Source organism: Hippocampus zosterae, chromosome 11, assembly GCF_025434085.1.
Source record: "Hippocampus zosterae strain Florida chromosome 11, ASM2543408v3, whole genome shotgun sequence".
Taxonomy (NCBI): Eukaryota; Metazoa; Chordata; class Actinopteri; order Syngnathiformes; family Syngnathidae; genus Hippocampus; species Hippocampus zosterae.
Window position 1 is genome coordinate 14,030,120 of NC_067461.1, and position 26,978 is coordinate 14,057,097.

At 44.4% G+C, this 26,978-nt stretch overlaps 2 protein-coding genes across 4 annotated transcripts in view; both read right to left on the reverse strand.

Moving 5' to 3' along the window:
• b3galnt2 (beta-1,3-N-acetylgalactosaminyltransferase 2) overlaps positions 1 to 5,387 on the reverse strand; it is a 19,582-nt gene extending 14,195 nt beyond the window's left edge. For all 3 annotated transcript variants that reach the window (XR_007965049.1, XR_007965048.1, XM_052081294.1), the window contains exons 1-3: positions 5,101 to 5,387; positions 4,575 to 4,701; positions 4,205 to 4,305 (exon numbers count right to left, since the gene is read on the reverse strand). Coding sequence is in view for 1 of the 3 variants with exons in the window: in XM_052081294.1 (XP_051937254.1) it covers positions 4,205 to 4,305; positions 4,575 to 4,701; positions 5,101 to 5,212 (340 nt within the window). In the remaining 2 variants the exon portion in view is untranslated. The remainder of the gene's footprint in view (positions 1 to 4,204; positions 4,306 to 4,574; positions 4,702 to 5,100) is intronic.
• A 2,958-nt stretch (positions 5,388 to 8,345) lies between these two features.
• LOC127609880 (guanine nucleotide-binding protein G(I)/G(S)/G(O) subunit gamma-4) lies at positions 8,346 to 26,293 on the reverse strand. Its single transcript, XM_052079437.1, has 3 exons — positions 25,800 to 26,293; positions 20,124 to 20,232; positions 8,346 to 10,189 (listed from the first exon to the last, which is right to left on the reverse strand). Exons 2-3 carry the CDS (start codon positions 20,220 to 20,222, stop codon positions 10,061 to 10,063), a joined length of 228 nt encoding a protein of 75 aa, XP_051935397.1. The 5' UTR covers positions 20,223 to 20,232; positions 25,800 to 26,293; the 3' UTR covers positions 8,346 to 10,060.
• Between the last annotated feature and the right edge of the window lie 685 nt (positions 26,294 to 26,978).

Genomic DNA, 26,978 nt, shown 5'->3' on the forward strand with positions numbered 1-26,978 from the left:
AAACGGCAAACAATTTCAAGGTCATAACAAAGAGACAACATGAGGCGCAATTTAAAAATATAAAAAGCAGCACGGGAAGACAGTGTAGACTTATTTAAAAAAAAGGCTACAAAAGCCAACATCACAGTGTTTTATAAAAACCACATAAAACCAAAATGGAGGGATTTTTATTGTGCAATGCTAACAACAATATGAAATTATGATTAGTGTAGTTTTGAAGTAAACGTAATTTTTGTTCACACCTTTTGAATGAATTTTAAGCGATTTAAAGTCATGGAAACTGTATTTTTATTTTTTACATTAATATTGGCATGAATAATTTGCAAGTTGGATGGAAAATTCTGCCTGAGATTGTCACGATGACAGAGGAGGCGGCGTGGTGCTTTGTTAAGGCTCCACACAAAGGGTGCAGACCTTTGCAAGATAGATGCTCAACAGATATCATTGTAATCAGTTCCGAAAAGAGTCTTTGAAAGCCTTCTGTGTGTCACATCCACACGCTATTGAGGATTCGCTATTAAACTGAAGCACAGTTACAGGACATGTCCTGCAGATCTTGAGAAATACTCGTTTTACTTTAGAGACGCGTGATTTCCAAGAAAAGCCGCGCATGTTCAGTCGGTGGGACACAATTACAGAAGAGCGTCCTGACATTTTGCAGTTAACAGTTTAGGACCAACGGCAATAACCTGAACGAGACTTTTACGGCTCTCTTTGAGAAAGCAATTTAAAGCTATCAAAACGAGCAGCAAAAATCACAAACAGTGTGATGGGCTCCATAATTGGCTTTTGCAGGAATGTGTCAAGATAACTGTTTTCTGAATTTCGTTTCGACAGACCGGACCTGAAAACAATTGTGAAAATGATTGCGGAGTTCTTCCGCGTCCCACCGAGTAAAACGGGGAACAACTGCCACCATCCATTTCTTTTATATACACTACCTGCCGGTCAGCTGACGTTTATCCCAGCTAACTTTGGGCAAAAGAAAACCTGGACTATTCCGCAGCCATTAAAGGCGGAAAAACCAAATAAACCGAGGTTTGAAGAAAAGCTGCAACCACAGCAAGGTACTCTGGTCATTTATTTCTGAGGCAAATTGAAGCTGTTCTGAAATATTGATGAAGCCTGATTTTGGTTTGTGATCAATTATCTGCAAAACATTTACCATGCACAAAACCAATTAGGATTATTTTGTCTGCCCATTAGCATGCAGATGGGATTGTGTCACAAAGCAGCTAACAGTCCTACTTTCGTTTGTTTTGAGTAATAAAAGATGCAAATGTAGCCTCGTTGATGATGACTATGTATTGATGTATTCAGTAATGTTTTGCCCTTAATGTGCAAAACAAAAACCAAAACTAAATACACTTGTGCAATAGTCGCCAAATTATTTAAAAGGTCATTCCTGTTGTTTCATATTTCCACGAGTCATTCTGTATAGTATTAACCCGCAGTTTATCGCAGGCTTGCAGGGATAGCATTAGTGCTAATTAAAATTCCCATAGATAGCTATACAGTGTATTAGTACTGAGAAAATAGTGACAGAAATTCATTATTGGGGGGGGGGGGGGGTGGTAAATACCTGCAGTTATTGCAGGAAGAATACATTTTTGTCTTTTTGGTAAGTGTTTTTCTGGGCCAGTGTAACTTTACCTGACAGCAGTGCGTGGTGGAGGGAGTGAGGAGGGTGACCTTCCCAATCTCACAGCAGGCGTATAATTTGGATAAGTGAGTTTGGGGTGAACCAATTATTTTGGCCAGCCTGTTTTGATGTATGGGACAGTTTGGGGATTTCTGGGTTGGTGAGGGAGTTATACCAGGATAAGATGCTGAAGGGGAAAAAAAAATTAATAACAAGCCTCAAACCAAGGATTGTCCTTGTTGATGTTAAAATCCTTGAGTTATCTCTGCAGGTCCTGTAAAAGCATTGGCGGGCCTTCTTTAGACATCCGTACAGTGTTAGCCCAAACTTTAAATGTGCCGTAGGTGGTACATTTTGTAAATAAATAAATAAATAATTTTTTTAAAAAAAAACAAGATTCAAGGAAAAAAATTAAGTTAAAAAAACAACAACTTGGGATCATGTGAGACAGCATATGTTTCTTCAGCAAACCTGAACAGTCAGTGGTAAACAAGTTAGCAGTCAAGATTGCGAGGCTGTCGTTTCCCCAACACACAAAGTCACTTATTAGTTTTTCATGTTTTACATTACACGGGGAGGGATTCAAATGGTATTAAGATTGTATGACAGTCAATGTTAAACAATGTGTTGCTTGTTGATTTTTATTACAACCTTGTCATTCTTTATTAAGAGTGTAGACTGTGTTCTGTTCTGACTTTCAAGTACAAAACATTTTACCACATCACCCTAGCATGAATGATTGCATCAATACGTCGAGCGTGGAGGCAATCATCCTGTAACACAGCTTGGGTGTTAGCAAACCCTGGGTTCGTTGGACAGCGGCTTTCAGCTCATCAGCGGCAAAGGCATTGGTGGTTTTACAGCTTCCGCCTGGCAAAACCCCATAAGTTGTCAATGCGGTTCAGATCTGGTGATTTTGCTGCCCAATCGATCAAATGATCTATTGCAGGGGCGTCAAAGTCATTTTCGTCGCGGGCCACTTTTTAGGTACCATTTTCCTTGGAGGGCCATTATGATTGAAATGATATAAAGGCATCAAGAATAATAGTTTATGGAACTGTTGTTTAAATGATTGTAATGGAGTGGTTGGCAACAAAACAATGCTTACAACATCTCTCTCATTTATTACACATGAGAATTTGAAATTTTGGTACATATTTTAAGATATCCTTTATTTGTCCCGCAATGGGGAAATTACAATCAGAGTGCATGGGAGTTTAGCAAGCTTCATGGAATTTGCCATGTTTGAATTGCTTGCGTGGGCCACATAAAATGATGTGGCGGGCCAGATCTGACCCCAGGGCCTTGACTTTGACACCAGTGATCTCTGGTCATGGTTATTTTAACCAGCTGAGGGGGTTTCTGAGAATCAGAGCAGGTGCCATGTTCTGCTGGTGTATGACCCCGGCATCTTGTCAGCCCAAAGTGCTCTAAAATATATTGTGTTAATTCTGTCCTTCGGAAAATAGGGAGGCCCAACAGCTGTAGATGATATGGCACTCCAACTATCACTGACAGAGGAATCCTTACATTTAACTCGAAGCAACTTGGATTACGTGCCTGCCACTCTACTCTTCCTGCAGAATCTGGGTCCTTGATTCCCAGATGTCATGCAAAATTGAGGACTTTGGACCATTGAGCCATAGTAAGGTTCTTGTTCTCCTTAGAGTTCTCCATGCACTCCCCCCAGGTTCAGTCCGTTCCTTAAGAAGGTATGTCCCATTCTAGAATGATCACACTGATGCTCCTGCATAAGATGCTTTTTAACACCCCCTCCCCCCATTTAATTTGCAGGCTTTCTGAATGTTTGGGCTCTACAAACTTTACCTTTTATACTATGTGCATGAAAAGCCATTACTGTAAATGTTCTTGCCACTGTGTCTCTTCCCTAGCAGTACAACCCGTGCAAATCAGATAGTTATATGACCAAAATCCTTGTGATTAATGGAGTACAAACAGACATCTTCAATCAGTTTTTACGAGTCTGCTTACTGATCTGTATATCGAAGTGAATTTACAAACCGAGCAATGTCCTTTAAGCGTGCGCGTCTGAGCATCAGAGCATAGAATCCGATGGTGCTTACAGATATTAACACGGCTGGGGAAAAGGTGTGGACAAATGAGACGTTACCGCCTTGGCCCACGAGACCGACAAAGTCTATTCTGATTAGCCAGAATCGTGTTTTCATGAAGCCAAGCAGTGGTGTGCCTGACAGAAGCTGAGAGACATAAACAATTACCATCCAACTGATGCTGAGCTTGTTCAATGATTTCACATGATGTGTTCTCATGCTTCGCATCGTACGTCACAGACGCAGCCAAAGCAGTGACATTAACCGTGGATTTCATTCTTTCACTCCTGCTAGGCAGAGGAAAAGTAAAAGTGACCTTGAGCTGCGAGGTGGAATAAAAGATGTTTTGCATCTATTCAGAACACACATTCAGTCTGCTTCTTTCTAACTCAAGTCACCGCTCGATACTGACAATTGGACGTGCAAGCAATAGATTACACCCTCAGCACCGATGCATTTAAAGCTACAAATTTGTGTTGATTTCTGTTACCTGGCTCGGTGATGTTGAGTAGGGAGCAGGAGTAAGGATCTTCTCTGTCCTCCTCTGGGATGGGACATCCATGTTTACCCACGATAAACTTCACCCCCACTCTGGAAACAAAGACATGCAATTGTTTTCCAAAAGCTTGCCTATCATCGGTCCACTCCCAGTTACCATGGTTACTAACGGGTTGCCACAAGGGTCATCATGCTGCATTTATTATCTTGGTTTCAGAGGGGATGAATGATGTAATGAAAATAGACTAAGTTTGGTTGTTTGTTTGTTTGGTTTCTTACCAGCTGCTTCAGGCATTGTTTTCACTTTAGGAATCCAGCCTGGGAGAAAATAAAAACACAAGATGGAGCTGGACCTTACTGACCTCTGCTTGAAGTGAGGGTGCTGGTGCAAGTAGCCCAACCAGGTGTCCCTTATGGCTTGTCGCAGTTTCGAATGCTGCCTGGCTGATAAAACTCCCACCAGAACTTCATAGGACGGTACCGCCCCATCTGCATTGGACAAAACACATGCAAGCACGAACAGTTTGCCGAGAGAGAAACTAGAATTCATCAGTTAGAATTTGTAGTACATACTGGAATGATTTGACAAGAAGCGACCGAATGAGAGATGCTTGAGCTCGCGTACACCATCTAGCAACGCCCCACCATCGCGCAGCTGTCACATTTTTGCAACTTGCAACTAAAACACGCACTATGATGTAAGCTTATGCATATACCAGAAGCGTAAAGTCCGTGTCGCCTTTTAGCGTCACAAACCACCACCAACAACATTAACAACAATAACCGACGAAGCGAGTCGGCGAAACAAAGTTCGTCAAACGCGCGACTGCGTCCAAAAACTTGCCGGGCTCCGAGGGGGTGAAGCCCCACCGTCAAGCGTCAAAGTACCCGGGTGTTTGTCGTCGTCTTCCAGCGGCGTGGAGCGCCGTTGCTGAGCCAACCACAAGTGCACCAGTACGCCGAGAGCACAGGGCAGAAGAACCAGAGCTAGTCTCCGCATGGACGGAACGCTTCATTCACCCGAAGTGGCGTCGAGCTGAAGCGGAGAGGAGGCTTCTCCCGGGCGACACTGCGCGCTCTGAAGACGGCTCGGAATGGAAGGTTCATTTGAGTTCTGCAGCTCTCACTCGGAATACTTCTCAGCACCGCCTCACGTCCGCCTCGACGCTACGAGAGCTGCACCAATGGGTGACGAAGAGCTTTGCCGAGGTGCATTGTGGAACTTGTAGTTTACAGTGAAGCTGCGTACATAGCAATAAATAAAAAAGGCGTTAGAACGTGATTCCCAACCTTTATTGAGCCAAGGAAATGTTTTTTTTTACTTCAAAAAATCGCACGGCACACCACCAAAGAAAATGTTCACAAATTGAGAGGTTACATACTGTATGTCAATTTCTACTTTTTTGCAATCTAATAGAAGATCTTTTTTTTCTGTCAACATAAATTGCCCCCATAGATAGATGGACAGGTACGTTACTGTACTGTATTTATTTTGTCACCAATTAGCTGATAAGGTCCCGCGGCACACCGTTAGGGCTGTTGTAGCACACTAATGTGCCCCGGCACACTGGTTGGGAATCCTTGGTTAGGTTGTCAAAGCAGCATTTTTACAAACTAATATATGAATTCCAGTAACATATTAAATTGTATTAAATTATTATATTTTTAAAATTAAACACCACACTACCTAGAAATGAGGGTGGCCCAGTAGTCCAGTGGTTAGCACGTCTGCTTCACAGTGCAGAGGTAAAGGGTTCGATTCCAGCTCTGGCCTCCCTGTGTGGAGTTTGCGTGTTCTCCCCGGGTCTGCGTGGTTTTGTTACGGGTGCTCCGGTTTCCTCCCACATTCACAATAAATAAATAAATAAACATGCAGGGCAGGCTGCTGATTGGACGCTCTAAATTGTCCCCAGGTGTGAGTATGGGCGTAGATGGTTGTTCGTCTCTGTGTGCCCTGCGATTGGCTGGCAACTGATTCAGGGTGTCCCCCGCCTACTGCTCGGAGATGGCTAGGATAGGCTCCAGCCTAGTGAGGATCAAGTGGTTCGGAAAATGGATGGATTGATGGACTACCTAGGAATGGCTTCTAAGGTTTCAACATGTTCCCATAGCTTTGCTAACAGTGTGGACTGATTACAGTACCGGTAATATAAAAATCATCTTTGAATGATAATAAAAATGAAACCACACGAAAGTACTTTTTTGTTTCATCTTACGTCTTCTATTATGTATTCAACATTTAGGGCAATATTTGTGCAGAATGAACTCCATGTAAACTAATCAATTTCTCCTTGTGAAAACCCCCATGTCAAGTTAAGAATTTCAAAATGATGGGTGCAGAATGTTGCAGATTAATCAGTTCAACGGAACATGTGTAGACAGGGATGTTTGAAACAAATATCTGTCTGTCTGACAGCTGTTGTCCAATAGTGGGGGTCAGGGCCACCACGAGCATCGGCCTCCACACTGTTATGCTCTTCGTTGACTTGATTTGAGGCGCAAATGTTATTTTCGAGAACACGGCACTCATGTAATGTGAAATGTAGGTGGTGAGCTTCTCTTATCTGATCTCAATGGCGAAATTGAAAACATCAGAAAACATCACTATTTCATAGAATTTGAATACACTTTGAGGGCTTGCTGCGCAAGTCCAACAACAATGAGCTGGCACCAATTCTAACTGCAAGAACCGACTGCCCCGGAGATGATTACTTTCCTGCGCATTGTGTAATTGTGTTCACATTCATTAATATAAACATGAATTCAGAAATATAAATATTAACATGACTCATCTTCTCTCTGCTGCACAGTTTTCTTGACAAAGATCATTCATTCTGCATTTAGCTCTGTCTGACATCTACTGTTCGAGTTTATAGATAGTGGTCCCGCCTTTGACTCTTCATATTTTCCTGCTGAAAAATAGTCCTACTGATTAGATCTATGAAAAAAAAATATCACATTTTGGCTGAGACGTAGCTGATATTATTCGTGATCCTGAGTTCAGTTTCTGAAATGCTGTACAAGTGACAAGGCCCATCTCATGGTAAAAAATATAATTTGAAGTGCGTACAACAAAACGCCAATACTGTTCATTGTTCTCATTCAAAAAAAAACAAATCCACATTCTGTTCCTTACAGTTTGGAATTAACCCTTTCATGCACAAATAATGATGACCTGTAACCTGTCCACTGTGGTAACCGCTGTCCCCGAAAGGGTTAAAATCAGTGAGAAAAATGTGGCTTGAAAGTTTTACGAAACTTTGAAAGTGTACTTATTGCCATGCACGACATCATCCGGGAATATATCTTGCCGTGTCTTTATATGTCAAGACAGCCTCCTCCTAGGTGGAAACAGGAGTCTCTCACTGCTCTAAGCTTACATTTCATAATCACAAGGTGACCATGTTATTCTATTATCTTCAGACGGTTAACCTTTTTCAGCACTAAAAATGTTTAAGGAGGCAGCAGCCGGACTGTAGAAGATGAATGTAAATATTTCCTATATTTTCAAAAAAACGAATAAATGGAAGCTTGAGCAATAGCGTGCGTTCAACATGGGCGGTCCCATGGTTGAATGAATCTGCGCTGTCACAATGAACAGCAGCTCTTGGTTCACCGCTTGATAAAACACTTGTGACTTCCGAGATAATAAATCCACATGCCACGAGAATGACATAAATAGTGGAAACAAATCAGGACGTTATCGCTGACATCAGCAAGCTATAAATTCTTTGGGGGAAAAGTTTCATCCACAAGACTGTTTTTTTTAAACAAGTTATCATCCTTTTGCTGTGTGCAAATAAGATGCAGGGAGCTTGATTGACGTATTGACACAATCTTAAATTCTAATTTCATTTTATACTAAGATTGCCTCCCCAGGCCCAGAATCAATCACATGAAAAGGTCATCCATTTTTAGCCCTCTCAGGCTCAAAATAAGTTCTTGTGACAGGTAAAGTAAAGGTACTTGGTTGTTACAAATCTGCATCCCCTGCCCTGAGAGGGTTTTAACTTGTTATCCTTATTAGGGTTAGACATGCAAATCCAGGAATATGAAAAAAGTCTTATGTATGGAATTAGTCTTTCTGTAATCAATGGAGTGGCCCACTTGTGGCCATTAAAGAAATGCATGAGTCCCATTTGATATACGTCTTTAATTAATTCATCCATCAAAGGATTTACAAAGCTTCCGAATTAAATGCGTTTTTTGTCTTTTTACAAAAACAAGAATACCATTTAAGAATACAGCTGCACATTGTCAACATATCGGACCTCAGGTGTGATTACATTTGCAGAGCAGCCTCCTGGAAAGTCAGCAGAGAGGCAATCTTTCACATCATAACAGTTCTCTCTAGTTTGGCTAAAACCATGCAAAATTCATCCTTCGCCATTGCGTTTATTGTCGAAAATTTGGCACAATCCTCAGGTCAGTGAAGACGCCCCAAGACTAGTCTCAGGATTTCATAGATAAATAATAATAATCTAGAAATGATTCTCCTGAAAACAGCGGATTTGATGGTTTCATCATTCCTGTAAATTGGATCAGTAATACGACGACTCTTCAAGTACCAAGAGGAAAGTACCTCACATTTCACAGATTTAACACCCTTTGTGTTATCTATTTTAAAAATACTCACATATTAAGAATAACTGCATGTTTTGTAAATAATGAACAACTGTAGATATCATACAAGCTTAGTAGCACACAACACATCATGTAGCAGTCAGTGCTGTGCAACAAATATTCAATAATACGACTGATAATAACAATAATAATAAAGAATCATTGACAATTCATCATAAAAATTTGTAAATGCTATTTACTGTATATACCATGTAAAGGAGACGGTGTGCTTTTTCTTCCAAATCAACCAAACAAACAAGAAGAAAGTGCGCAGTGTGACGATAACACTGCTCTCACAAGGATTGGCACCGAAACGTTACTGTACACCGGAAAAAGACCAACGGCCGCTCATAAGCAGAGTCGGCGGTCAATAGGGGAGCAAAGGAACATGCAGGCCTCCGTTTTGGCTTTAATGTCAAAGGCCTGGCTGTTCACTCTGAAACGGTCAAACAAAGAGCCAGGAAACGTGCCCAGGAAACACTTGACATCCCGCAACCCGCAACTGGAAAGTATTCCAATTGGAAGCCGCACGATGTGATGAAAGACGGATTGAAGCATCAATGGAAGGAAAAAAAGCAAAGGTAAAACACATCAGGGCGTGGTGGGGAAGGTTTATTACTTCATTTGGACTAAAAGACTTGCACAGTGATCAAGTTGTGTCGCTTGAACAAACAGATTAGCTTGCTTGCCTGCTCGCTTGCATCTCACCAAAACACTTTACTCTGCACACTATGCACTAGATGGCTGTTCGGGGCTCTCGGCTAACAATTCATTAGTGAAATGAGCCAGGTGTCATGTTTTACTTGCTTTCAGTGCATGCTGCAGCAGATACTTTGAAGCTCGCACGCTGAAAGGCACTGACGTTTCAAGACGATGGAAGGTGAAAAGATGTTGACTGGGCACACTTTTGTTTCCTGAGGGAATTTCGGATCGAGCGCAGCTAAAGAAAAGGATCTTTAAAAAAACAAACAAACAAAGAAAAAACTCTCACCGCGTGAAAGCACTGAGCAAGGCTGTTCTCTAATAACAAAGCAATAACAAACCTATTGAACAAGACTGCCCCCCCTGTAGAATCCCCTCAGCCGCCAGGACGGAGCCGACCGACACCAGGGTCCACCCGGCTAAACCGGAATGGACGCCCGTGGCAAGTCGCTTCAGGTGTGGTGAAGACAAAGAAGGCAGGCGACGCCGCGCCCGTAGCCCACGGCGCTTGGCATGCGGGTCATCAGAGGATGGCGCAGAAGAATTTCTTCTCCCGGAATGGGTTCTCGGAGGCCGGCACGGGCACAATGAGAGGGTCCTCACGTATGTGGGCGTCGCAGTAAGCCAATAGGTCTGCGGCGGCTTTGGACACCTGTTGATAGCGCACACGAAGATAAGAACGAACACTGAAAAAATGTGAAACCACCGTGGCATTTATCTGTAGTGCAACTTGATGTTTACAATTTGAAAAGCATGGTTTCGAGTTCAAACCAGTTCTGTTGCCTTTGACCAGTGGCAGCTGGCCCACTACTCACAAACCCAAGATTAAACAAGTGAAATAACGGTATGTTATAGCCAGTTTTAGATGAGTGTGAAAAATATTAATGGTGAAGTTGTTTCATTCATCTCTGTTGTCTGATTTTTGATGTGTTTTGACCCTGGGTAAAAAAATTAAAGAAATATTATATACAACATCCGTAGCCTTCTATTAAAAGAGATAGGAGCATGTTGGGTACAACTTCTCCGATGCCTAGGCTGATATACCCACAAACCTCCCGCCATGGGACACACTTGACGTGCATCTGTCATAAAATATGGCTGACTGACAGGTCAAGTGCATAGAGATGCAAAAGCTGTCTTTTAAACAATGTGACCAACATGGATTATGGTAAGTAAGACTGATTTATATTATGGTGGCCCGGTAAAACACAAAAACAACGGCAATATATTTCAAAGTGGAACGATTCGATTTGATGCATGGTTTACACAAGCATACTGTTCAACCCCCCCCCCCCTTTTTTTTATACCTCTATTAATTATGGTTGAGTGGCTGTTTTTATTCCCCGGATTTTGCACCTTCTTATGCTGTTTCTTCGAAATATGGAGATATTTTTACGCAGTCACAGATGACAGCGGATGGCATACTGTTGTCGTTCTTTTTCATAGTCTGTGTGGTAAACATCGATTGAATGTGAGGGCAGGGGGTGTTCTGGCCAGGCGTCGCCGTGGAGGTAAAAGTGGCAGCTCGGGGCTAGCGGCAAAATTTTCCTTTTGCCATGGCCGCTTGAGTGCACCGTGGCCGGCCATGATTTCACCAATGCCGCGACATGGCAGCCACAAGACGCTGACATATTGGCAACCGCCAGTCAGAGGAAAGCTCATTTACATATGAAATATTCATCAGAAATTCAACTGTCTTACATGCCAGGCGTTAAGGACGAAAATAGCTTGAAAATGGCAACATGGACATTTTTAACCCAAATTATCTTGAACGCCAGAGGAAATGACATCAAAGATGACAAATAAATAAACGACGAAATAAATCAATTATAAATAAGTGCGGCAAGGGACTTGTAAAGTCTAACCACAGGTTCTTTGGTGCGTTATTTGGATCAAAATACACGTCTGGCCCTGAGGCGTTGCATTGCATCCCCATGGAAAAGTGACTCAACATTAGAAAGCGGCAGCATGCAGAGAGTGGACGCACATGCAGGTTTGCACTGCCGATCTGAGTGGCACGTTCTGGAGGGGGTCGGCAAAGAGGAGCAGCTGCATCAGCGAGATGAGGAAGGCGCCGACATCCACATGGAGGACACACACATCTAATGTCCTGTCTGATGGGCTCCATGCAACTCATGCAAACCACATGAGCGCTCTGTGCGTGCGCTTCTATACAGATTATTACCACCCCACTATTTTTACCATCACACAAGATGATGCTGTTTCTATTTAATGTTTGAGGAGGAGGGACAGCACCAACTGGGAAATTGTCTTTGTTCACATCGAATGATAGCCAATGAAATTGTTTATTAAAGAAAGCAATGTGATAAATAAATTTCTCACTACGTAATACTAAATAGGTGACACCTGTCTCTAATATTTTGACCCTCTCATTACAGTGCAGTGCAGTTCGACACCAACACAAACGGCAACACATTAAAAAAAAATCACACTGCTAAATTAATACAACTCATACAGCGTCATTCAAAACTGAGCATTATTATAGTTGTAAAAGTCAGAATATTTGATACAAAAATATCAAGTCTCATCATCAAACAAAAATGGCACAAAAAGTGGATGGACTCTAGGGCTGAAAGATTTTGAAAAATTATATAATTGCAATTCTTTTCCCTCACTATTGTGATTTAATATGCCCCTCGGAATCACTGTAGAGATCAATTCATTGAAGAAATTATAATCATTATGATCTTCAAAATATTTGAATAGCACCCCTGTCAGGGAGGAGTGGTCACTCATCAACCCGCAGTCGTGCAAGTGCAAGTCGGTCTGGTCTCCAAAGACCCATGTCACACACTTGGCTGACGAATCATCCGCAAGGGGAAATCTTGCAGTTCATGTGCCAAAGTCATGCACGGACTCCTGCGTATCAATTTTTGCTTCTGCAATGTCAAACACTACATGCGCTGAAACTACTCTGCTTTTGATCCCAATGAAGGATGCTGCTCGGACTGGCTACGTTCCATCCAACAATGGTGAACAAGGGCGCAAACGCCACGTTATGCCAAAGACTACTTGTGCAAAGTCGAGCAAAATTTCAGACGAAGGAAAACTCTATCCATCCGCTCAGTTAGACTGCACTTTGTGGTAGACTTGCTGAGAATAAAAATAGGGCCCTTCGCCTGCATTTTTTTAAAGCGCTGAAGTTATTGAGACGCTATACAAATAAATAAACCACATATTTCCAACGGACTGAACGATTTTTTCCCACAGCATTTGCAGTCTTCTACAACACCATTTGAATCTGCTTAATTGTTAGCCCGAAAAAACTGATTACCGTACTTATGTACCCTCTTCCAGCTAGTGGAAGAGCATTTAATTATTTTGCATCTCACTACATGTTGCTGGCATAGACAGATGAACCAAGATGCATTATTTGTGGTGCACAGTGGTTGGCAATCACTGCTTTAAATAATGCATGCATACTTAATGTTGTGGCTTCTCCTGGACGCATGTGAAAACTGCCACTCTTTGTCCAATACCTCATCTAGGAATTAATAGTCTGTAATACAGAATAACACACTGAAAGCAGCACCATTAAATCCATTTTCCCGCTCCCGTCTTGTCAATTCATCTTTGCTCTTATTTATGCGGCTGAAACGCTACCTCTGCTCTCGAGCTCCTCTGACTTTTGCACTGACTCAGAGCGAGATGAGAAGTCGATATGTCATCGCAACACACCCTCGGTTCCCTACTGCATAGAACAGGTGACATTTTCTTTGCTGGACGTGACAAGTCACAACTTTCCAAAACAATTTGCACAAACTGTGAGCCCGACTGGGATTTTTTTTCCCCTTCTTTGAGACACAGCAGAGAGGAAGATCAATACAGCTATTAAATGTCAACTAATCAGAGTGTTTACAACCTTACTGCCCTATTCAGGATAATAGGGCAGCGTGGGCTATATGCCATTGTAATATCGTATGGACTTAAAAACAACAATTTTTCACCTTTACAATCACAACTTGGCCAGGGTGCTGATAACATCATGTTGCTGCTAATCTTTATTATGTGTTCAGGTTGGTCCTATGATATCTAGTGGGGATTATTAGCAGGAATCAATTGTATCCTACAATCCTCTCCAACACTAATTGACATGTGCATTCGCCAACACATATTCAAACAGACAACTACTTTGTGAGCTCTCCGCAGCCATTCTGAAACAAATATAATATCAAAAGCATAGTTCACTACAGACTAAACGAAGGAAGGAGACAAGCAAAACTTCCAAGGATATTTAACCTTTTCATGGGGTTTGTGTGCCTTTTTGTTGAATCAATTGTTTTCATAAATTTTGTTTTTCATTTATTGTTTTGTAATGCATGTGTATTTATATGTTTCATGTCCGTGTTTGTGACCAATTCTAAAGGCTTTTTTGCAGCTCTTGCGGTTGTGAAGGCTCAGTATAAATAAAGCTGCATTGTATTGTATTTCTGTAGCATAGCACTATCTAGTGGATGCATAGCGCAACCGCAGCCACTATTGTCGCGTATCGGTTCATTCTATGCACCGTATAATGCAATGCACACTCATTCATTCATTCATTCATCTTCCGAGCCGCTTAATCCTCACTAGGGTCGCGGGGGGTGCTGGAGCCTATCCCAGCCGTCTCCGGGCAGTAGGCGGGGGACACCCTGAATCGGTTGCCAGTGTTGAGGAATGGGGGCTGTCAATTTGCTCTTGGCCCTTCCTTGGTTACAGATTCTTTTATCTCTCTATAAGGTGGAAGAAGACCCAACACCACGTAGTCTTTTCTTCAGTTTATCGCAACGCAACACGAATCGATTCGGGCTCCTGTGAGTCTCAGATTTCATCAGGAAGCCCCGAAGAAACACATTCATGAGATTATATAGAGACAATATGATAATGAGGGGCGGGGAGGTACGCCTCTCATGCAAATCCCGAAACAAAGAAAGTAACATGTCATCTGACCCGGTGTGGCCGGAGGAAGCCAGGAGCGGTGAGGTGAGACCAGACCACCACTACCCCCCATTTGGTGCGATGGCAGGAACAAAGATACCGGAGATAACAGCTCCTCTAAAACATGTCCCGCGGAGGGGGGGGCCCCCGAAGTGGTGGGGGCCGAGGGCACTAAAGTTGATTGTAATAACATTGAGCAGGAAATACCTTCAACCGCATTTGTACATTGTTTCTTTCAGTGTCTGAACAAACACAACCAACAGGAAGGAACAACACCATAACCAAGTAAAAAGCAGAAATAAGGAAGATCAAGCAAAGTTCGATTTTGATATGATGACAAAGTATAGACCACTGCTGCTGGTCACAGATCTTGAGATTAGGGTTCCTCTTTGAGGGCACTTGAGAGCCTTCAGGGACTTTTATGAGGAAGTGGAGGCAATAAAAACCCTCGGGGGGCTGTTAATTAACCAAAGGGAGATGGGCTCTAAACTTCAAAGTACATCCTTTTTAACTACTTCAGCAGATGTTCAGGAGAGAGACTAGTGTCAATAGTTCTCATACCAAGATGAAATTCAACAATGTTCTACTACTACTTCTAGCGGAATAATTCCTTAACACCAGCCAATCGCAGGGCACACAGAAACGAACAACCATTCGCACTCACACTCACACCTAGGGACAATTTGGAGTGTTCAATCAGCCTGCCACGCATGTTTCTGGAATGTGGGAGGAAACCGGAGCACCCGGAGAAAACCCACGCAGGCCCGGGGAGAACATGCAAACTCCACACAGGGAGGCCGGAGCTGGAATCGAACCCGGTACCTCCGCACTGTGAAGCCGACGTGCTAACCACTGGACTACCGGGCCGCGCAATGCACACTATATATGAAAATACTTTTTTAAAAAAATAGGCCATTTACTGAAGACCCGCCTTATAATCCGAAGCACTTTATAATGCAGAAAATATGGTAAATTAAGTTACAACATTATGAGAGGAAATCCGCAACAATACATGAAGAAGCAATATTAGATGAAAAGTCATGAGTTTCAAGTTGTAATATGACTAAATTCACAGTTCTTCAAGAATAAAGTTTCAATGCTTAAGTCAAAGAAACAAGTGCATACATGAGAATGCAGGAATAACTTTGCATGAAAAGTCATGTTTTTATGAGTTATATGGCGGCCCGGTAGTCCAGTGGTTAGCACGTCGGCTTCACAGTGCAGAGGTACAGGGTTCGATTCCAGCTCCGGCCTCCCTGTGTGGAGTTTGCATGTTCTCCCCGGGCCTGTGTGGGTTTTCTCCGGGTGCTCCGGTTTCCTCCCACATTCCAAAAACATGCGTGGCAGGCTGATTGAACACTCTAAATTGTCCCTAGGTGTAAGTCTGAGTGCGAATGGTTGTTCGTTTCTGTGTGCCCTGCGATTGGCTGGCAACCGATTCAGGGTGTTCCCCGCCTACTGCCCGAAGACACCTGGGATAGGCTCCAGCACCCCCCGCGACCCTAGTGAGGATCAAGCGGCTCGGAAGATGAATGAATGAATGAATGAATGAATGAATGAATGAATGAATGAATGACAAGAAAAACATGTTTAGAATTTGCAAATAAATGTTACCTTGAATGGTGAGATGTTTTTTTTTAATCTGTTACATCTGAGAATATAGGCTGAGCATTCCAAAAAGACATAATTTGACGAGAATAAAGTTGTGCATTATAATATTGGGGAACATAGGTTATGCATACTGTATGTTTTTGTTTCTCTCTGACTTTTAACAGACGTGTGCAAACACAACAAATGAGTGGTGAGAACATCTTCCTCACAGTTTGGAGGATCTGAGTTTAAATCCCGATTTAAGACTGTATAAATTCTTCCTGTGCTTGTGTTGGTTTACTCCACTCCGGCTTCCTGCCATAATCCAAACAACATGGATGTTACTGAATCCTCTAAATAGCTCAGAGTTGAGAATGTGAGTGAGAACGTTTTTTTCTTCCTATATGTGCCCTGCAACTGGCAGTAAAAAATGTGCCTTGGCTCAGTAACGGTTAGGAAACACTGCCCAAGATGACCTATCATGGTAGTATCCTGCCTCTATAAGGAGGGAATGTTATAGATTTTCATTGCGCTGTAAATAAAGTGCAGAATTACTTTGATAGTCAAAGTGAATTATAGTGCAAATTTAGGAAGGTTATTTTTTTTGCTGAGAAAGAGTGTGTGTGAGTGTGTGTGTGTTTAAGGTCCAGACTGGCTGGTAATTACACTGCGGCCCCGCGATGCAGGAAGTGTCCTTCTAATTAACACAGTTCACGTTCCTTTGGCTGATTGAGCGATTAACGAGAAGGTCCCTCAATGAGGCGCCCGCTCTTGTCACCGAAACGCACGCTAGTTCGTCACGTCGCTTAATTAAATCGAAAGAAACCAGCAGACATCGCCAACAATGCTTGCTGCTCTGCCTCTGCTCTTTATTCACGTATGCCCTCCACTTCACAAGCTATTAGATGACAAAAATACAAAGTGGAGATACGATGCAACTGAAAATAGCCCATCGTCAGAAATTGTGTCGTTTATTTTCCTACCATTAGAAACCTCAGGGAATGAGAACACTTGTGACTTGACCTGCGCTTGTATTCTACTGTATACAAATGCATCATTTGTGTTTGTCTCTGTGGTTCTCAAATGTTTAACAGCAAGTACCACGTTCAAAAAAAACAACAACAACAACTTTGCTTTCCAAGTACAGTATGCCATCGCGACCAACGTTAAAATACAGTAGCATAGTAGGCATAAGTGTTCATTAAAAAACTATTTGTAAAAAAAATAAAAATAAATATACTATATTTTTGTGATGTCACTGTAACATTATGTACAGCTTGGACCTTTATACGGAAATTCAATGTACAAAAAGAAAAATTATACTTACACAGTGATTTGAGAGGTACATGGGCTCCCTCTACGGGTACCCAGAAGAATCACTGCCTAATTACAAGTTTGGTTGTATGTAACTTTTAAGTTTGAAACATTTAATTCAAACCATTTGTTTTCAAACAGTTGTGGTACAATATTATTCCAACTTATGCATAACACATTTTAATTGAATCAGTATTAAGGCACAGTTTTTCTTTCCATTTATGCACTTGATCAGGTCTCGCTCACCTGCAAATAAGTAGAAATAAGTGCTGCTGAAAATGAATGGATTATTTATTCTCTTCTATTTATCTGAAGCTGGGTCGCATGGGGAGCAGCTTAAGCAGAGAAGCTCCTCAGCCACTTACATTTAATTTTAAAAACAATTAAATATACGTTAGAGCAGAGGTGTCAACCTCATTTTTGGCGCCGGCCACATTTTGGATACCATTTCACTTCGAGGGCCATTATGACTGAAACCATATTAAGAAGTCAAGAATAACTGTTGAATCAATTATTGTTTACGTTACTATCATGAGGGGTTTGATAACAAGAAAATGGCCAGAACATATCTCTTATTTCTTACATATGAGAATGAAACATTTCGGTAGAAATTTTAGAAAGGATCATGGAAGTTGACTTGTTTGAGCTGCTTTTGCGGGCCACATAAAATGACGAGGTGGGCCAGATCTGGCCCCCGGGCCTTAACTTTGACACCTGTGCTTTGTAGGAATCAAACATGGTCTAATTTTTGATGAACACTTAGGCCAACTATGCTACTGTATTTTAATTTTGTTCATTATTGTGGTAGGTGATACTTTGTGTGAAAAGTTTGAGTCACTGATGTAGCACATTATTTAAAAGGTTTAAAACCAGAGTTCTCAGAGATGAAATTCAAATGTAGTGAAAGTTATATCAAGCTAAAATGTACTTAGGCAGTGCCTCTTTCACATACCAGGGAAGCAAACGTACAACACTACGAATCACTGGTCTTATATCACAAAGAATGTTTTGTTCCAACAGGGGGGCTTAAATGTGTCGAGTGAGCCTTGCAAGATGCCCAGCCACTGCCACGGGTTGTGGACGATAACAGTGTATCCCACCAGACATCTACTTAGAAAACCAAGTCGAAGTGAGTTGTTGAGTTCGTTAAAGTTGCGTTAAATCATCAGGAACTCGCGTCAATTACGACGACATGTCAACAACTTGTCTCGCCATTGTGATTGAGTACAAAGTCTGGTAAAAGTAGAAATACGGATTGTACTCCACCACATCAGTGAGAAAAAGTAAAGACCATGATCTATACTAAGTACACAAGTACGAATGGTCAGTGGTCAGAACAATAAATGATCAGGTAATATACAGATACCATAACAATATATTGAGGTACAGTCACAAAGTATTGTAATCCATTACCGGTACTTCCCACTACTACTCACAGGTCACATGATAATGAATGAAAATTAGAATAGCATCTTTTAACGTTGAATGTTGAGTAAAACTCAAAACTGAATAAATACAGCAACATGTTTTTTCCAAGTTTTATGATCCGCTGGATAAGAGACGTGAACAGGATATTTTTATGCAAGGAGGATTTTCTTGCTGGCAAGCAGCTTTAGTAGCGCTGAGCATGGATCAAGAACGACGAGCAGCGATGGAGCTAGGTGGCGGTCTTCCAGCCTTGTCTGCCATGCTGATGTGAGCAAACTCTCTTTCACTGTGGGGAAATCTTTCTCAGAGCACGCGGCGGGCATAATCAACGACTTCATGACGCAAACTTTAAAGTCTCTCCATCACACTCCACAAAATTAAAAACAATACCACAGGATTTTTTTTTCTTTATGGCCATGATTATCATAAGCATTTGAAAAGGATTTGTCTCTGGGATGATTAAGAGCACCAAGGGCTCAAACATCAATCGTTATCGTTGTCTTAAAGGAGACATATTCCGTACTTTTTTTTTTTTTTTTTTTACAATTCAAAACTGTTCTCAGGTGTCTTACATATATCTGAAACACGTTTTCATTTAGAAACAGACTACCCATTACAAACTCCGCCACACATACATAATGCCGAGGACCTATTTCGTTACCATGACGAGTACGCACAGTGCATGCTGAGCCCCGAGTCTAAAATAGAGACTGAACTGTGCCGCGCACAATAGCTCCCGACAAAAACAGCATTTGAATTTTCACTCATGGATGCAGGACTTCATCACCAGGCCACAAATTACACTTAACCAGCATGCCGATCCTTGTATGTGGTGCGTTCAAGTGGGCACATCACCAAACTCAAATAACCCCTTCAACACTTTCTACATCAACAAGTTGAGTGGCCAATAGAGTCTGTGTAATTTAAGCTAACGCTGGCAGTTTACGCGAAGGTGCACATTCAACAAAACTCCATACAGCTCTTCTTACCATTAGGCCGTAATTTGGGGGTTGGTGATTATTTAAAAAAATACCCCACAGTGGGGCAGAATGTAGAACGTGTGTCAATTACAGTCCGCTTTTGGAAATAGGTTACAAACAAAATATTAACTTTTTTTTTTTTACTCCAAAATAATTGAAAATGTGCTCCCGCTGAAACAAATAATTGTCACACAATTTTTGAAAGGCTGTGGTAGCCTAGGCTACATTCAGCAAAGTTTGGCTATCCAAAATCACGACCACTATTCAAGCCAATCAACAGTTTCGCTACATTCATGAAGCACACAAAAACAGTCAAACACACTTTAAGTGACATACCTTTATTCTATCCATGCAGGCCTCCATCTTGAGCTGCTCCACGGCTTTCCTGGCTTGGGAGATGCTTGCTGTGCTGTTGTTGGCGATGCTATCTTTCATTGTGTCACCCCTCCAAAACACAGAGGATTGGGTGAGTGCAACAATTAGCACTTTACAAAAAAAAATTATGTTTGAGGCATGGGCAGACAGTCCATTTGTACCGAGGCATTGAATCGAGGCACCTAGCCTGCGAATTGTGTTTCTATAATTTGGAAAACTACGGACGGTCAAGTTGCGCCCAATGTGACATCAGGCAGCCAGCAAAGTGGATGCAGTCTGTGAATTTGGACACAGCCACAATCTCCTGAATCAATTTAAAAAAAAAAAAAACGACCCCCATCGTTCTCATCCCATCACAAATCTAACAGCAGCAGTGATAGGTGTGAGACTGAAAGTAGTGCGATGGACTAGATAAAATGGCGGCGCCCATGTCTGCTTTGGCTCACAATAGTTGCATCAAACTAGGATTAAACACGGCATCTAAACCAGCGAACTCTTTTATATCACCTCAGCAGAACAGTGCTGAACCTATCTATGACCACCAGTTCATGTTGTCACTGCATAGATACAGCAGTGGGCCACTTAACACCGAAGCGCTAAATACTGTTGTGGCCCAGCAGGCTACAAAGCAGCAGACTTTTCTACAATCAGCACAGGCTGCCCCAACAGCGTCAGAACCATTGATGTAACTTCTATGCCTTGCTACGCAGTCAAATGTTCATGGTTTTACACTGGACAGCACAGTGACAGGAATTCTTCTTTATCAGAATTGTTGATGTATTGATACAATATTTTTGCCTCTTTTTTCAAATGTTCTGGATTCGCGCATGCTTTCCTCCAAGGAGGAAGCATAATCACACTTAGCTTCACTTTGCCACATCCAATACGGCTGCGGCGTCGACATACTCAAGGAGCCGTCTTTGTATATGTAATATGAATGTTGTCTATGGGATTACCCCTCCGTGAGCCGTCACCTTACCGTGGTGGAGGGGTTTGCGTGTCCCGATGATCCTAGGAGCTAAGTTGTCTGGGGCTTTATGCCCCTGGCAGGGTCACCCATGGCAAACAGGTTCTAGGTGAGGGGCCAGACAAAGCATGGCTCATAGACCCTTATGATGACTACAATATATGGACCAAGGTTTCCCTTGCCCGGACGCGGGTCACCGGGGCCCCACTCTGGAGCCAGGCCTGGAGGTGGGGCTCGTTGGCAAGCGCCTGGTGGCCGGGCCTACACCCATGGGGCCCGGCCGGGCACAGCCCGAAGAGGCAACGTGGGTCCCCCTTCACATGGGCTCACCACCCATGAGAGGGGCCAAAGGGGTCGGGTGCTATGTGAGCTGGGCGGCAGCCAAAGACGGGGACCCTGGCGGTCCGATCCTCGGCTGCAGAAGCTAGCTCTTGGGACATGGAATGTCACCTCTCTGGCAGGGAAGGAGCCCGAGCTGGTGTGTGAGGCAGAGAATTTCCGACTGGATATAGTCGGACTTGCCTCCACACACAGCTTGGGTTCTGGTACCAGTTCTCTCGAGAGGGGTTGGACTCTCTTCCACTCTGGAGTTGCTCACGGTGAGAGGCGCAGAGCAGGTGTGGGCATACTCATTGCCCCCCGGCTCAGTGCCTGTACATTGGGGTTCACACCGGTAGACGAGAGGGTTGCCTCCCTCCGCCTTCGGGTGGGTGGACGGGTACTGACTGTTGTTTGTGCATATGCACCAAACAGCAGCTCAGCATACCCACCCTTTTTGGAGTCCTTGGAGGGTGTGCTGGAGAGTACTCCTGCTGGGGACTCCCTTGTTCTGCTGGGGGACTTCAATGCTCACGTGGGCAATGACAGTGAGACTTGGAGGGGCGTGATTGGGAGGAACGGCCCCCCCGATCAGAACTCGAGTGGTGTTTTGTTATTGGACTTCTGTGCTCGCCACGGATTGTCCATAACGAACACCTTGTTCAAACATAAGGGTGTCCATATGTGCACTTGGCACCAGGACACCCTAGGCCGCAGTTCGATGATCGACTTTGTAGTTGTATCATCGGATTTGCGGCCGCATGTTCTGGACACTCGGGTGAAGAGAGGGGCGGAGCTGTCAACTGATCACCACCTGGTGGTGAGTAGGCTCCGATGGTGGGGGAAGATGCCAGTCCGTCCTGGCAGACCCAAACGTATCGTGAGGGTTTGTTGGGAGCGTCTGGCGGAATCCCCTGTCAGAAGGAGTTTCAACTCCCACCTTCGACAGAGCTTTTCCCATGTTCCGGGGGAGGCGGGGGACATTGAGCCCGAGTGGACCATGTTCCGTGCCTCTATTGTTGAGGCGGCCAATCTGAGTTGTGGCCGTAAGGTGGTTGGTGCCTGTCGTGGCGGCAATCCCCGTACTCGCTGGTGGACACCAGCAGTAAGGGATGCCGTCAAGCTGAAGAAGGAGTCCTATCGAGCCTTTATGGCCTGTGGGACCCCAGAGGCAGCTGACAGGTATCGACTGGCCAAGCGGACCGCGGCTTCGGTGGTCGCCGAGGCAAAAACCCGAGCGTGGGAAGAGTTCGGTGAGGCCATGGAAGCCGACTTCCGGACGGCTTCGAGGAAATTCTGGTCCACCCTCCGACGTCTCAGGAGGGGGAAGCAGTGCACCACTAACACTGTGTACAGTGGGGATGGGGCGCTGCTGACTTCGACTCGGGACGTTGTGAACCGGTGGGCAGAGTACTTCGAAGACCTCCTCAACTCCACCAACACGCCTTCCTTGGAGGAAGCAGAGCCCGAGGACTCTGAGGTGGGCTCTCCTATCTCTGTGGTTGAAGTCACCGATGTGGTTAAAAAGCTCCTCGGTGGCAAGGCCCCAGGGGTGGATGAGATCCGCCCGGAGTTCCTCAAGGCTCTGGATGTTGTGGGGCTGTCCTGGTTGACACGCCTCTGCAACATCGCGTGGTCAACAGGGAGAGTGCCTCTGGATTGGCAGACCGGGGTGGTAGTCCCTCTTTTTAAAAAGGGGGACCGGAGGGTGTGTTCCAACTACAGAGGGATCACACTCCTCAGCCTCCCTGGTAAGGTCTATTCAGGGGTGCTGGAGAGGAGGGTCCGTCAGGAAGTCGAGCCTCAGATTGAGGAGGAGCAGTGTGGTTTTCGTCCCGGCCGTGGAACAGTGGACCAGCTCTACACCCTTAGCAGGGTCCTTGAGGGTATGTGGGAATTCGCCCAACCAGTCTACATGTGTTTTGTGGACTTGGAGAAGGCGTTTGACCGTGTCCCTCGGGGAGTTCTGTGGGGGGTGCTTCGTGGGTATGGGGTACCGAACCCCCTGATACGGGCTGTTCGGTCAATATACCACCGATGTCAGAGTTTGGTTCGCATTGCCGGCAGTAAGTCGGAATCGTTTCCAGTGGGGGTAGGACTCCGCCAAGGCTGCCCTTTGTCGCCGATTCTGTTCATAACCTTTATGGACAGAATTTCTAGGCGCATCCGAAGCGTTGAGGGAGTCCGTTTTGGGGGCCTCAGTATTACATCCCTGCTTTTTGCAGATGATGTGGTGCTGTTGGCTCCTTCAAACGGGGCTCTACAACTCTCACTGGAGCGTTTCGCAGCCGAGTGTGAAGCGGTTGGGATGAAAATCAGCACCTCCAAATCTGAAACCATGGTCCTCAGTCGGAAAAGGGTGGAGTGCCCCCTCCGGGTCGGGGGGGAGATCTTGCCCCAAGTGGAGGAGTTTAAGTATCTTGGGGTCTTGTTCACGAGTGAGGGCAGGAGGGAGCGAGAGATCGACAGGCGGATCGGTGCAGCATCTGCTGTGATGCGGACGTTGTATCGGTCTGTCGTGGTGAAGAAGGAGCTGAGCCAAAGGGCGAAGCTCTCAATTTACCGGTCGATCTACGTCCCAACCCTCATCTATGGCCACGAGCTATGGGTCGTGACCGAAAGAACGAGATCCCGGATACAAGCGGCCGAAATGAGTTTTCTCCGCAGGGTGTCCGGGCTCTCCCTTAGAGATAAGGTGAGGAGCTCGGTCATCCGGGAGGGGCTCAGAGTCGAGCCGCTTCTCCTCCACATCGAGAGGAGCCAGATGAGGTGGCTTGGGCATCTGATTCGGATGCCTCCTGAGCGCCTCCCTGGTGAGGTGTTCCGGGCATGTCCCACCGGGAGGAGACCCCGAGGAAGACCCAGGACACGCTGGAGAGACTACGTCACCCAGCTGGCCTGGGAACGCCTCGGGATCCCCCGGGGAGAGCTGGAAGAAGTAGCTAGGGAGAGGGAAGTCTGGGCTTCCCTGCTAAAGCTGTTGCCCCCGCGACCCGGCCCCGGATAAGCGGTAGATGATGGATGGATGGATGGATGGATGGTCTATGGGATTGGCAGTGCTATGGATGGAGCCAAGTAAGTGCCGTCTTTGGACGTGCTCACCAGTCGACGACCGTGCCACCTCATGGTAAAGTTAATGCCTTGAAAAATATTTTGCATCAATTTCCTGACTGATACCTTTGAACATTGAAATGTTTGTGCGCCTTCGCTGGTTCTGTGGGAAAAAAATGGCAGGAAAAGCATACTAGAACATTCATTCATTCATTCATTCATCTTCCAAGCCGCTTGATCCTCACTAGGGTCGCGGGGGGTGCTGGAGCCTAACCCAGCTGTCTTCGGGCAGTAGGCGGGGGACACCCTGAATCGGTTGCCAGCCAATCGCAGGGCACACAGAAACGAACAACCATTCGCACTCACACTCACACCTAGGGACAATTTAGAGTCCTCAATCAGCCTGCCACGCATGTTTTTGGAATGTGGGAGGAAACCGGAGCACCCGGAGAAAGCCCACGCAGGCCCGGGGAGAACATGCAAACTCCACACAGGGAGGCCGGAGCTGGGATCGAACCCGGTACCTCTGCACTGTGAAGCCGACGTGCTAACCACTGGGCTACCGGGCCGCCCATACTAGAACAGCTTTAATTTAATTTGGAGATAATGAGAGGCACTCCAAAACAGAGACAGGTGTGATGACCCCATGCAACATGAATTTGAATGTGATTTGTCAGGTGCCATTAAAACTGGGAAAAAGTTGTGAAATTATTTACCTTAGCTTACATTTATTTTCTTTTTTTATTATAATACTTTGCATTTTAACAGTCGTTTGTAGACATTTTCTGGCCACTCCATGTGTAGTTCTGTTTGAGAAAGTATTAAATTATTGCATTGTCTTGCTCCTTTTACAGACACCCACCCCCGCCCCACCACCACCACCACACTCCTTACCACCCCACCCCAAATCATGACGTCGTGGGGCAACACCATCCCCAGGAAATGACACCTGATCACAAATACTTTTATAATCATGGAAGCGGTGCTGTTTAATACATTCATATGTTAATATTGTGGTCATGATGATCGCAGCCGGAGATTCAAAATGGTGCTTTGATTTATTTTTTTATTTTTCACCCCTAAAGCAATGCCAAAGCTCTCTGTTCTGGGCCTTTCCCCACTGAGGCTCCCCTTCTTCCTCCCCCCTTCCCCATTAACGATAACCGTGTCGTTTCTTTCAAAACGGAACACCGCAAACATGAGCGTCATTTCGATAGACTCGAGGGGCAGGCCTGTCTGGAGAGAAAACAGCAAGAGAAAAATGGACATGCTGCCTCAATATCAGTAATGTAGAGGCTTACCTGATCGTGTTTTTTTCCAAATTGGAGAATTCCGGGTTGACTCCACCCAAAGCACACGCACACACCACTCACACAGGCACACGCGCACACGCAGTCACACTCCCTCACACACAAAGAGGATCTGTCAAATGTCAAAAGCTAGAAGGAACCTGTCCAGCCTCGTCGCGGTGGATCCCGCCGAAGGAACGCGGCTACGTGGCCTCGGCAGATCCGCTGCGTGACGCGAGTCGTGCGAAGAAGGAGGAAAGGAAAAAATGAGGAGTACCGCGGCTGGGGCGCGGAGAGATGCTAGCGAAAGGGGGGACACCACCGTGTGACGACGACGAGACTCACGGTGCCGTGTGAGGCAGGAGCTAAGGAGTGCGCGTTCTCCCACAGTGGACGCTGACCCTGAACGCACCAACGATGGATCCTCGTCGCAGCACTAGACATGAAAAGCAGCTGCAGGCTTCCCCAATTTGTTCTCCTTTACTTGAGATTTGATATTAGGTCTCTGTCTCTGCCCCCTCCTCATGGGAACAACGGGAAATGTACACACATTTTAAATGTCAACCTCAAACATGCAGCCAATACAATTGTCTCCAGGGGGTGGAAGCAACCAAGTACAATGACTTCCCTACAGTAATTAACAATGACTGTATATGTTGCATTCTACCGAATCGTTGCCATTTGCGTCCCCAGAAACTTAGATGTAAAATACATTTCTTGAAGCAGTGTCCTGCGTATTAATCGGATTGCACCATGACTTCCTAAAATTTGATATTAAAATGACTATGATGAGAGATGATTCAAACTTAAACGAACACTTGATTGGGCTGAATATTGGCAGGTTTGTATATAAAAATGATTTGAGCACAAAAATTCACTACCAAATCATGCGGGTTTCTGAATATATTTAGCACATCTTAATGAGTGCTATTATTTATGTGTGTGGATTTGTTTCCCCCCTGAAAATATAATTTTCCTGTTCAAATAATGCACAGTTTTCAAGTGGAAAAATGTTACTTTTTTGCCAGATGATCCCTTTAGTTAGTGTTCCTGGGTTTTCACTCAGCCCTATTACTGGAACACATGGATTTTGAATATTCCACAAGTTCTCTTATATATTGTATAAATGATATTTGCTCCATGTACAGCACTTTGTATACAGCACTGGCGGTTTTAAAGTGCTCTATCAAT